Below are 13820 nucleotides of genomic sequence, written 5' to 3'. Positions count from 1 at the left end.
TTAGCCAATACTCAACTATGTTTCTATCTTCCGTGCGGTTGCTCCTAAAACTTCGGCTGGGATGGCAACTTGTGCACTTCTCCCATTCACCCTCACAAGCTGTTCTACCTGTGTAAGGTAGGTGTGAGATACTCAGTTGATTTCGCCGCCATCCCAGCGAATGGTTGCTTACTCGTAGAATATCCCCACTACTTGTTTTGCTGTCGTCGTTTGCTGCTGTTGCCGTTATTATTGTTGCTTTCGTTATCTTTACTGTTGCTTCTGCTCTCGCTGCTGTTCTTGTTGATGCTGTTGTCGCTGCTGCTGTTGTTATCATCACTATGATTGTGGTCTTTGATGTTGTTGTTACTGCTATTGCTACTTGTCGTATTGGTAGTGGTACACTTATTTGGACTTTGAACTTGAACGCTATTCTCCGTTTTCACGTGTATGGAGAAGATGAGGCACCTTGAAACGTGTTGCGACTATCTCTCAGAGTCACCTCTCTCTTTACCCATTTCATTACCCATCGAAGTTAATGCCATATTTTTTCTAAAATTACTTTTTTCAAAACAAAATTTTAAAATATTCTTTCCAAATATGCGCTCATAAGAGGCAAAAAGGGAACATACCAACACTTTATGTGATCTGATGGTTTTTATCAAATGTTATGCTGCAAAATAATAACGATGAAAATCATCTCACGCATATAAACTCTGTAGCAAACTTGCGAGCGATGAGACTAGTGTCTTTCCGTTAAAAATAGTGATGATGATGATAATGATGATGGTTTCTTCTTTTTCTTTTCATGAAGGGGGCCATTAAAATAATAAATTACTAAAACAGTGATGATTGCCGCAGAATTGCTACAGCGAAAACCGCCACATTTTTCTGTAAAAATAAGTCATGGAATACTTAAATATACAGGGTGTCCACAAAGTCTTGGTACATGGAGATTAACACATACTGTAAGAAATTATTATTCTTATATTTAATTGTTTATGCTATGATTTTACTTACTCCATGTACCCACATGGGGATTAACACATACTTCAAGAAATTATTATTTCTTATATTTAATTGTTTATGTTATGATTTTACTTACTCCATGTACCCAGACCTTGTGGACACCCTGTACAATGGAAATTAAATGCGATCACCTAAAACGGATCAATCACTCCGCCCCATCACCACCGCCACCATTAGCAGATCCAGGGTTTTCCGAGTACATTGAGAAAGTGTACTCGACCAGCCGTGTTATCCAATCTACACGCTCACGTAGATATTGGACCCTACCATGCAGGCCATTTTGGACCTAATGGCTGGCATATCTTTCAGCAAAACTTCGCACGATTTTTTCCTTTTGGCTATCTCCTCCTGTTCTCTTTAGACCGTTCTGTCTTTCCGTGATGTGTATCCATATCACTAAAATAAGAAGAAAAAAAAAGTATGTCTTCAGAAATCCCAGTGTTATTCGCACCATTCTGTCACATTTGCCTTCCTGTCTTCTCCAAATAAAAGAAGGCTGAGGGGGTAACCTTTCAAGATTGAGAGCTGGGTCTGTGTTACGTGTGATAAACTACGTGGAATCAACTGCTGCAAGTTAGCAATGTTTATACTCTTGGCCAGGGCCTACAAATGGCTACGTTGCTTTGCATCAATCTCGTTTAGACTCAATGGTCAGTTATTTCATATTTGCAGAGATTATCTCTAACTAGCGATGCCTGACAACACCAAGAAGCACTTCTGTGGCGCACGCGCGCGCGCACGCGCACACACACATACACACACAAACACACACACACACACACACACACACACACACACACACACACACACACACACACTTACGTAGCTAGAGTGTGTGCTGCCTGGGGAGGCCCTTTCGTTTGCTGCCCCCGGACTCCACAAAAAGCACATATAGCCTACAGCAGACCCCAAAGTGGTGCCCCTTTAAAAGTGCCGCCCGGGGCAGACTGCCCCTACCGCCACCTAGCTACGCAAGTGTGTATATGTACATATATATATAAGCGCAGTTACCTCCCTTGACAGTGGGCTTTAACAAGCTCGCACTAGAAGGCGCTTGAGTGGTGAGATTTTGACATGAGGCCTTGCGACTTCCTCTTTTGGCACCTAGACGTCGGCGACATGATTTAGTTGGCTCTCTTACGACACGCAGTGACTAACTGATATGAGGTAATGCACAGAATAATATCATGGCCTCCATGCATCAAACTCTTTCCATTTATCATTCAGTTTATATACAGGGGTTGGACAAAATAATGGAAACATCTTAAAATTTCAAACAAATTTATTTTAATATGGGTAGGACCGCCTTTGGCAGTAGTTACAGCTTGAGTTCTACTAGTTATGGACTCGTACAAAGTTTGAATGGTTTCCAAATGAATTTTTGTCAGCTAAAACAGTCTTCAGTTCTTGTGGTGATGATGGTGGAGGGTATCAACTTCTTGTTTTTCTAAAAGGCACCATAAATGTTCAATAATATGAAGGGAAATCGTTGGGCCGGCGGATTTCCAAGATATAGCCCCCCAGATAATCACAGATCCTTCTCCATGTTCAACAGTTGGAAGAAGGCAGTCTGGGTCAAATGCTTCTTTTGGCTGTCTCCACAGGTATACTTGGCCGGTGGTCGGAAATAAGGTGAAGGATGACTCATCCGAGAAAATAACATTCTTCCACTGCTCTAGGGACTAATTCTGTAGGCTTTTAGTCCACTCTAAACGCTTTGCAACGTTTGTCTTTGAAAGTAGTGGTTTTCTGATTGCTGCCGTCCCGTGAAATCCGGCTTTGTGCAGCTCCCGGCGGACAGTTTTTGTGGAAACTGGATTCTCGAGGTGGTCATTAAGCTCTGCCGTAATTTTGTGAGCTGTACTTTTGTGATCCTTCTGAAGGGTGAACCTTTAGATGACTCCACAACCCTGATACAATCACCATCCAAAATGGTAACCCCAACGCAGCACACACCACAATTTCTTCTAAAATAGTGAATCCCGGACGAATTTCTCGAGTTCGTCTACGCGACCATACCGCCATTCATCGCATAGGAACATATCACTGATCTCTCTCGTCGCTATAGTCTTCTTCACCAGAAAATTTTGGCACCATTTCCAAGCGGGAAACTGCACATCTTTTTCCTTCGTGATGTAACTGAATTTATGACTTGGTCCTTCGAAGACACAGCATCCCAGGAGAATTTGCTATTTGCATGTTAAAAGGGAGGTGGGGAAAACATCTGGAATTTTCTCCAGAATTCACATGGGCAACAATTTTTCTTACGTGCCAGGTATGAGTTTCTGTCTCTCAACCCTACCCGGATCATCCATGTGTTGGCCATTGTTTTGTTCTTCATCCATTGGCAAGGACTTCTCCCATTTCATCCTCTGCTGCTAAAAAAATTCCTAGTTCCATGCTCGTCGTATCTTCTTTCAACTAGGGGATTTGACTGCTATTTCAACTAGCTTATTCTTCCTGACGTTCTGTTTCCTATTATCGTCACGATGAGTCCTTTTCCTTTGCCTCAAGGCGCTTTTTCGTCCTCCTCTCGAGCTTGTACTTCTGCTCCGCAATCCTCCAAAATCTTGCGGGCCATTGGAGAACTGACCCGTCAAGTCGCACGCATGTGCAGAGACCGTTCGTTTTCAGGGAATCATTCTGAAGGGAGAACCGGACGTCGTTCTTTCTCGTGCGGACGCGCACCTCTTGCTCCACTAGTTTGTTGGTACCACAGGAAATTCAAGGACCAGATTTTGTCTTTGCGTACGTCGATGACCTAATCGCCAGTGGTACTCCAGACCAGTACCTCCAACACTTAACCCAACTATTCAAGCGCCTACGTTACTATGATGTGAAGATCAACCCGGCTAAGTGTGTATTCGGTTCTACCAGTTTGGAATTCTTGGGGCATCTCATTGACACCGACGGTATTCGTCCACTTCCCTCTAAAGTAGAAGCCATCAAACACTTGTCTCCTCCTCAGAACTTTTATTGGTTTAATTAATTATTATCGACGTTTCATTCCTAAATGTGCGGAGAAGTTGCTTCCCTTGATTCAGCTCTTGAAAGATCAACGGGAAAAAAAGACTCCGACAATGCTGTCTCCTGCAGCCATCCAAGCTTTTGAATCTGTCAAATCTGACCTTGCTTAAGCATCCTTCCTCGCACATCCTATTGCGAATGCAAAGTTGTCACTCACTGTCGACGCGTCATCATCTGCCACTGCCGCAGTTTTAGTGCAGTCTATCAACATTGGCCTTCTTTTCTCGCCAGTTGAAAGATGCCGAATTGGGATACAGTGCATTTGGTAAAGAACTCTTAGCAATTTATCTAGCGGGGAAGAATTTCTCTCATCTTCTCGAAGGTAAGGATTTCACGATTTTCACCGACCACAGACTGCTAACGTTCGCTCTCTTTGCCAAAACGGACCGGTACTTGCCTAGAGAAACAGAGTATTTGTACTACATATCACAGTGACATTCGCCACATCGCTGGCATTGGCAACATCCCCGCCGACGCCTTATCTCGCCTGCCTGTCGGTGCATTGTCGTCTCCTTCTTCGATTGATTTGGTTGCTATGGCTACTGACCAACCCTCCTTGGACTCTCTGGACGTCTCTTCACCAGTTTTCTACCAGGTTACAACGACCCCTCGTTCCTGAACATCACCGTCGTGCTGTTTTTGAAGTCCTGCATTCACTGTCACTCCCGGCATTGCGGCCACAGTAAAGCTTATCTAGGCCCGCTTTTTCTGGCTGAATATGCGTCGGTCTATTACTGTTTGGCCACGTGCCTGTCTACCATGTCAGCGCTCGAAGGTGTATCGTCACGTGAGAGCACCTCTTGGGCACTTCCAGTCACCGGACACCAGGTTCCGTCGCATACACATTGACCTGGTTGGTCCTTGGCTGGTCAGTTGCGGATTTACTTATATATTGACCTGCATCGACCGCTTCTCCAGATGGTCTAAAGCCATTTCCCTTGTGGTCATTTCCGCGGAAACAGTCGCCAGAGCACTCATCTCCGGGTGGATATCTTGCTTCGGAGCACCCTCTAGAATTACTACTGATCGTGGACGCCAATTTGAAGCTTTTCTGTTTTGTAAGCTTTCAAGATTGCTCAGAGTTCAGCACATCCACACCACAAGTTACTATCTCGGACGAACGGAATGGTGGATCGATTCCACCGACAGCTCAAAGCCGCTATCCACATGGCTCCTAACCCTCATCGTTAGTCCAAGTTTCTCCCCATATTTCTAATTTTTTAGGCTTTTGTGGTTCCGCCTTATCTTCACTTCGAGATTTATAGGAATCAGAGTCTGTGTAGTCCGTCCCTGATAAGGGTGTGTGTTTGTGTGGGTGTCTATGTGTGAATGTATGTTTGAGAGATGGGGAGATGGAGTGTTGTGTTGAGGAAAGCCCTGTGTGGTCCTCTATGCTGAAGTTCTTGTCAATTTTGATGGTGGCGGTGGTGGTGGCGGTGCAACTGGGGCTGTTATTGCTACTACAGCTTCAGCTGCTGCTGCTGCTGCTGCTGCTGCTATTTCTGAAACTGCCTCTTTTCCTGCTGCCGGTACTTCTGCCTCAGATGGAGCCACCGTTGTAGTTTTGCCTTGAGATGCTGTTGTTGTTTCACTCTTTTTTCCCTGTAGATGATGTTGTTGTGGCAATGGTTGTGACATCGGCGTTGGGGCCCTTCTCTCTCCTTTCTTGTTTTTGTTTTGTGTGCAGAACACCTATGGATGATCTGTCATGCCAAAGACATGGCATTTCGGACGTCTACCCTCCACAGTCCACTCAACTCAGTTCCATTCGGAAGGGAGATCAGGTCAGGGATCCTCTCCAGCTGTTCTGCTTTTACATGAAGCAGCACTTCCAGTGTGATTCCTGTCCAGTTCTCCCTCCTTGATCTCTTGACCTCCAGGAGAGTGTTACTCTCATTTAATACCCCACATGTGAGTACTCACCACAAATCTAGTTCTGATGGCACACTCTGAATGGTAATCTTTATCGCTCTTCCTCCCATATACGTGGAGAAGAGCACGAATCCCTCACTGCAGCAGGTGGCCACCGAGTACTGAAATGCCAGAGTCTCAGTTTTAAATAAAATTTCCATCCCGCCGAACGGCTTTGCCCTCGAAATGTAACCAATGTCCTGCCATATATCGTGAAGGGCCTTTCTATTTGAACGTTCGTTGCCGTTTCGAGCCGTTTTAATTTACAGCCAATACAGTGGTACCTCACGATTTTTCTGGCTGTAGCTGCGAACAATTCTGGTCGTGGGGACATCTCTGCCTCTTCCCATCGATTTTTCTAAATTTAGTCCCATTCGTCAATTTAGAGGCTTTGTCCTCTAGGGAGAGGGCAAGAAGTTCTTTCGAGGCGGTGACGCCTGCGAAGGAAGTCTCACCGCGAAGGAAGTCTTGGTGGAGTTGTAGCCACATCCGCTGTTGCTACTATCACTACTACTACCGCTTCCTCCATCCACTACTAGTATTGCTCTTGTTACCACCGTTAGAGTTACTGTCAATGCTGCCGTTTCTGATACTACTGTCGCTGCTATTGCTGCTATTTTTGTCGCCTTCACTGTTCATGCTACTGCCACTGCCACCACTGCTGCTGGCGCTTCCACTACCATCACTGCTGCTGTCGATGCAGCCACTGCAGCTATTACCGCTATTGTTGTCGCTTTCACTCTTACTACTGCCAAATTCTCTCTTAATTGACGGGATAGACTTTGGTCTCTTTTGTTTTCTTCTCTTCTCCTGTACTCTTTTTGGTGAGAGAAGGAAGGAGAAGGAAGTCTTCAACTGAAAGAAGACTGAGGGGAAGAAAAACAAATCAATAGACATGACAGGTTAGTTTGGGAAGTTAAGCAGTTGTGGTCGATGAAAAAGATTGTAGTAGTACCAATAATTGTCGGAGCCCTGTGAATAGTGGGTAAAAATCTTGAGAAGTACATGAAACAAATAGGGCTGCAATAAAGGTGGAGCACTTGCAGAAAACAACATGGTTTGGAACCACTCGAATACTCCGGAAGGTGCTCGAAAAATAAGATGTGTTACCTTAGTTCTGTGGTAGTGAACAGCTGACACCGTAGTACATCTCCAGCGTTAGTAGCTGTGCAAAGACAATAATAATAATAATAATAATAATAATAATAATAACAATAGCGTTCAGAGAGCGCAAACCTACGCCAAAGCAACACCAGCGTCCTCTCAACGATTAACCAGAGATGATTTTTTAGATGAAAATATTTTAAATAAACACGACTGCTCTCACAAGCGAGAATACTAAAAACGAACCCGGCCGCTCTCGAAAATTAAGCAAAAAACAGGAAAAATAATCCAGAATCCTTCTCCGGTACCGACTCGATCCAAAAATCTAATCAGTTCGTGCCAGACACGAAGCCAAACATCCCTGAAAGTTTCATCCGAATCCATCCAGCGGTTCTTGAGATATCTTGTCCACGAACAAACAAACAAACAAACGCTGAGGTGGAGCTAATAATAATAATAATAATAATAATAATAATAATAATAATAATAATAATAATAATAATAAGCCTTAGATATTATGACTGAAAAATGGCATGGAAAACCTCTCAATGGCAAATACCCAAAGAGAGCGAATAATGCAGATATTGACAAAGCCCTTACCCATCAATGGCTAATGGCCTCTGGCTTGAAATCAGAAACAGAGGGGTTTATCATAGCAGCCCAATATCAATGCCTACCTACAAAGAACTACCAGGCCAACATATTAAAGAACGGTAGCTCCCCATTATGTCGTATATGCCAACAACAAAATGAGACCATCGATCATGTTGTCTCCATGTGCAGTCTGCTTGCGCCTACAGAGTATCTCAACAGGCATGATAGAGCTGCACAATATATTCACTGGGTAATATGCAAAAACCTGGACTTGCCCCATGATAAAAACTGGTGGGAACACAAACCACCCCCAGTACTTGAAAATGATCACATCGCACTCCTCTGGAACTTCACCATTCAAACTGACAGAAAGATAGACGCAAATAGGCCAGACATCATACTGAAAGACTTCAGACAAAAATCATGCCTCCTCATTGATATGACTGTCCCAATCGATATAAACGTATCTGTCAAGACCTACCAAAAACTGAGTAGATATAAAGATCTTGAAATAGAAATGAGCAAAATGTGGAATCTAAAGACGAAAACAATACCTATTGTCATAGGTGCCCTGGGAATGACAGCGAAACGGGCTGATTACTACCTAGCTCAGATACCAGGAAACCCCAAAATGGCTGAAGTTCAAAAGATAGTGCTTATGGGAACTGCCCATATCCTACATAAAATACTGTCTATGTGATCTCAAATTTTAAAACAAACACATAATTTTCTTATGGTTTCTTAAACATTCACTAGAACAAAACTGTACAAATCCAAATATATGGTACCCTAGGCATAACACCTACATGAACTTCTAACTTGTTGTCTCTTGAGGTCTCTGGGTGAGACTTGGATCCAACTTGTACAAATGCAAAACAAAAGTCAAACATAAAATAATAATAATAATAATAATAATAATAATAATAATAATAATAATAATAATAATAATAATAATAATCAAGGCTGCAAGCAGATAGAATTGTCTGCGGGTGAAATGCTTAGCGGCATCTCGTCCGTCCTTGCGTTCTGAATACAAATTCCACCGAAGTTGACTTTGCATTTCATTCTTTCGGGGTCAATAAAATAAGTATTAGTTGAGTGCCGGGTTTGATGCAATCGACTTGGCCCTTCACTCGAAATTATTTGCCCTGTACCTAAAATTCGTAACCATAATTATCATTATGATTAGTCACAGAATAAAAGACCACGTTGATTTTCAGCTCAGTAAATTTGTGCTAAATTTCCCTTGTTTTATCAGACCGCTTGAAGGGTTGTTTAATTTGTTTTTGTACTTTGTTGTATTTATTTTTTATCATTGGGAAGAAGAGATCATCAGCTGTGTCTAAGGTGTGATTATTTTTACGTAACGACCCTCCCTTTCCTGATCAGGATATCAGACGTCTGAATTTTTTCAAAACAGCGAAGTCTAACCTTTGTTTGATAGATTAGTTCGTCGATATAGAAAACAAAAAGTCAACATTGGTAGTGTCATAAGACCTCATAGAAGAAAAATAGTCAGGAAAACCGTACTATATCGGTGCGTTTCAATTGAGAAGAGATGAGATGAAATAGCCATCTGCTTCCTGGTACAAAAATGTTTCAGAGGAATTTGTTGTGATATTTATTTCGTCATCCGAGACAAACAATATGGCAGTTTTTGTTAGAAGCTTCTATGAAGTACAGAAACAGAAACATTCCATTGCTCCTGTCCTCATTGTGACATGCTTATGTAGGCGAGTGAAGATAAAAACTACGGATGTGTCGCCAGAATTAAACATCTGGTGGGTGGTGCCATGTATTGTTTCTTGGAGGAGCTGATTCACTTCTAGATATTAAAAAGCATTGACAGGGATTGCGCTAGATGTCATCATCCATGACAAACCAGAAGACAAAATTCCGTATTATATACATTTCCCGAATGGAAACCAACTTCAAATCATGATAGAAGGGAAAAGGTCAAAGTGCTACTTATGTGAAAGCACTAACCATTTGAAGGCTTTACGTTCACAACAACTGAAGGGAGCAAAAAGAAATTCTATCTCTTCCGAACCCCTCATCAAAAACAATACAATCACCAGCAGAAATAAACATACCAAAATATGTATTTTAAACTGACAGGAGAGAAAGAACTTATGGTAGTATATCCAAGAAAATGTTACGCTTGTAGTTTTGCCTCTACGTGGAAACTCAGTTTGTGACTCTTTGGTGGTATACATTAAACAGATCAAAATGGTTATATGTATAACTCTTGGCGACTTCAACGCAAGAGTTGGGAGAGACTCTGAGGCTTGGAAAGGAGTCCTTGGAACTGGTAGCTGTAACGACAACGGGCGCCTCCTGCTCGAGTTCTCCACAGAGCACCAACTTGCTATTACCAACACAATCTTCCAACAGAAGGACCATCTGAAAACAACTTGGATGTATTCCCGGTCCAAACACTGGCATCTACTTGACTATGTGCTTGAACGCCAGCGGGACCTGAAAGACGTTCTACACACAAGAGTGATCCCCAGTGCAGAGTGCCACACTGACCCTCGCCTTGTCCGCTGCAAGCTCAAGCTGCAGCTCAAACCAAAACCCAAGAAGAAAGGTAATCTCGTAAAGAAACTCAACGTCGGAAGCCTGTGCCGGGAGCAAGTCAATGTCAAGTTCCAAGCAGATCTGCAGCAAAAGCTAGACGAATCCCCTTGCACTGGTGACACCACCCCAGACATCTTGTGGGAGAACTGAAATCAGACATCCTTAAGACATCTGAGAAAGTTTTGGGGCACACAAAGAAGAAAAACAAGGACTGGTTCGATGATAATGACAAGGAGATCCAGGAATTACTAGCAAGGAAGAGGGCAGCACATCAGGCCCACCTTGCACAACCAACCTGTCCTGTCAAGAAAGCTACATTTCGATGCACATGCAGCACCCTACAGTGCAAACTCAGAGAAATACACAACGAGTGGTGGGACCATCTGACGCGGAGAACCCAGCTGTGCGCTGACCTCGGAGACTATAGAGGCTTCTATGAGGCTCTGAAAGCAGTGTATGGCCCCATCCACCAGGTCCAGAATCCCCTGCGCAGTTCAGATGGACAGGACTCCTCACCGATAACACCTCCATCCTCGCTCGCTGGTCCGAGCACTTCCAAAGCTTCTTCAGAGCCATCCATCACGTTCCTCAACTTCCATTCAAAGAGGAGCTCGACGAACCATCTACCCTCGAAGAGACGATTGAAGTCATAGGACAACTCAAGAATAGCAAAGCAGCAGGAGTTGAAGGCATCCCATCAGAAAACTGGAAGAATGGAGGTTCGACGCTCCATGACATTCTCCATGATTTTCTTGTCTGCTGCTGGGAGCAGAGCAAGCTGTCACAGGATCTTCGCGACGCCGTCATCATAACCCTGTACAAGAACAAGGGTGAAAAGTCTGACTGCTCCAACTACTGGGGAATCACCCTACTCTTTATCGCTGGCAAAGTACTTGCCAGGAAGCTGCTCAACAGGCTCGTACCAACCATCGCTGAAGAAAACCTCCCCGAGAGCCAGTGTGGCTTCAGAGCCAACAGAGGCACGACGGATATGGTGTTCGCCCTCCACCAACTTTAGGAGAAGTACCGAGAACAAAACAGGAGACTCTATGCTAGTTTTGTCGACCTCACAAAAGCATTTGACACAGTGAGCAGGACAGGACTATGGCTAATCCTGGAACGACTTGGCTGTCTTACCAAGTTTCTATAGATGGTGATCCAGCTACATAAGAACCAGCGTGGCCAAATCAGACTCAACGGTGACCTGTCGGAGCCTTTCCCCATTTTCAACAGTGTGAAGCAGGGTTGTGTCCTGGCACCGACTCTCTTCAGCAGCTTCTTCAGCATGATGCTCAAGCATGCAACTGAAGATCTGGAGGATGGGGATGGGGTATATGTCAGGTACCGTCTGGATGGCAGCCTCTTCAATCTACGGTGCCTCCAAGCCCACACCAAGACCCAGGAGAGGCTGATCCGAGACCTTCTCTTCGCGGACGACGCTGCTCTCGTCGCCCACACTGAGCGAGTTCTGCAGCGCATCACGTCCTGCTTTGCGGACGCCTCGCGGCTCTTTGGCCTGGAGGTCAGCCTCAAGAAGACGGAGGTACTTCACCAGCCTGCACTCCAAGAGGTATACCGCCCACTCCACATCACTATCTGCGATACCGAACTGAAATCAACACAGCAGTTCACATACCTGGGATGCATAATCTCATCCGATTCCAGGATCTACAAGGAAATCGACAATAGACTCTCTAAGGCAAATAGCTCCTTTGGCAGATTGTACAAACGTGTTTGGCACAACAATAACCTGAAGAACAAGACAAAGATCAGCGTCTACAGGGCCGTGGTTCTCACCACTCTCCTATACGGCTGGGAGACCTCGGTCACCTAAAGCAATCACATCCGTCTCCTCGAGCGCTTTCACCAGCGATGTCTCCGCACCATCCTCAACATTCACTGGAGTGACTTCGTCACAAACATTGAAGTTTTGGAGTGGGCCGAGATCCCCAGCATTGAAGTCATGCTACTGAAGTGCCACCTCCGATGGGCAGGGCATGTCTCCAGAATGGAGAACCATCGCCTTCCTAAGATTGTCTTGTTTGGCGAACTCTCCACCAGCCACCGTGAGAGAGGAGCCCCGAGGAAACGCTACAAAGACTGTCTCAAAAAATCTCTCATCGCATGTCATGTTGACCACCAATGCTGGACAGACCTGGCTGCAGACCGTGATGCCTGGCGCCACACGATCTTCAACGTGGTTTGAAGAACACAGAAGAGACGCGCATAAAGATAAGAGACGCAGTAGGAAGGCCCGAGCTGCCTCTGACACCACACCGGATGTTACCTTCGTATGTGGACACTGCTTACGGACCTACCTTGCCCGCATTGGACTTGTCAGTCATGAGCGTGCCTACGGACGACGTGGACAACCTTCCTAATCTTCGTTCGCGAAGCTAAGCCAAGCCAAAAACAAACAAAAAAAAAACACCAGGTGCTCCAAAACATGGGGACTGGTTTGGAGAGATTCTCAAAAACATGGATGACAGCTATCACATACTTTTTCTAAGAGACTTTGACTTCCCTAATGTCGAATAGCCTGAAGGCTGCCTTCTCTCAGGTCTGTCACTGCATGAACAGAACAGAGGCAAGCTGAGTCTCTGCTTGACCTTACAAACATGCTGTTCATGGAGCACATAATGCTCAATCCAATAAGGAGTAAATATATCTTGGACATCTGCTTCACAAATAATGCGGCACTCATCCATAATGTTGAGTTGGCAACAACGGTTTTCTCCGACAATAACTTAGTAGAACTAATAATATATGGTTCGCAGAAAACTACAGACATGCAGGTTACTAAAAGCACCTAACTCCTTTCCAGCCTGAAAGCTGATTGGATTGGTACTCAGAAAGAGGTCATGTGACAAAAGTGGTTTGCTATTCTCTCTATGTAGGATATTGACTTAAAGCTACAACACCTTATGATAACCATGCAAGACATTCGCAATAAGTTTGCTCCAGTGAGAAAGCGAAACCGACAGAAAAACATAATTCTCGGGGATAGGAAAATTCTGACGAGACAACAGGTAAGGTTCTAAAATTGCATCAATGGGCCTCTAAAGGAAAGTGAGGAAGCCTATCTCAAAGGAACATTGCTTCAGATTGAAAGTAAACTCAAACACTCTCGCAAAAAGGAGTGAGTACATAAAGAAACTTGGGCTGTAAAAAAAAATCTAAAGAGAAACGCAAAAGCCTTCTACAGATTTGTAAAAGAATTTGCTTCAGTACAGTATAAGATAGGGCCACTGGTCGAAGAAAATGGCTCACAGGCTGCGGACCCACAAAGGATGGAATACTGAATATGCAATACAAAAGTGTTATCACATTTCTGTTGGGACAGTTGCAAATGAATATGCCAAGCGAGTTCTTTCACTCTAAGTTTTACATGAAGGGATAGCAACTACCGATTACATCGAATCAGAGGAATTAGATATAATATCAGCTATTGATGAAATAAGCTTAAACTCAGCCAAAGACTCTGATAGATTTCCGGCAATCTTCGTTGAAGAATGCAAATGGGTCGGAGCATGATCTTTGCAGATTTTCTTCCGAAGCTACTTTGCAAATGATAGACGTCATGGAAAGTTAAAGAA

The 13820-nt window shown here is 44.1% G+C and overlaps 1 protein-coding gene across 1 annotated transcript; it reads left to right on the top strand.

Annotated features, from left to right (window-relative positions):
• The first annotated feature begins 11374 nt into the window (after positions 1-11374).
• On the top strand, positions 11375-12058 carry LOC149132224 (uncharacterized). The gene has a single exon (XM_089365338.1). The coding sequence runs from the start codon at positions 11375-11377 to the stop codon at positions 12056-12058; it is 684 nt and encodes a 227-aa protein (XP_089221464.1).
• The last annotated feature ends 1762 nt before the right edge of the window (positions 12059-13820 follow it).

Source organism: Octopus bimaculoides, chromosome Z (genome assembly GCF_046866305.1).
Source record: "Octopus bimaculoides isolate indiv1 chromosome Z, ASM4686630v1, whole genome shotgun sequence".
NCBI lineage: Eukaryota > Metazoa > Mollusca > Cephalopoda > Octopoda > Octopodidae > Octopus > Octopus bimaculoides.
The sequence above is the reverse complement of the archived record's forward strand: the minus strand, read 5'-3'. Positions and strand labels throughout refer to the sequence as shown.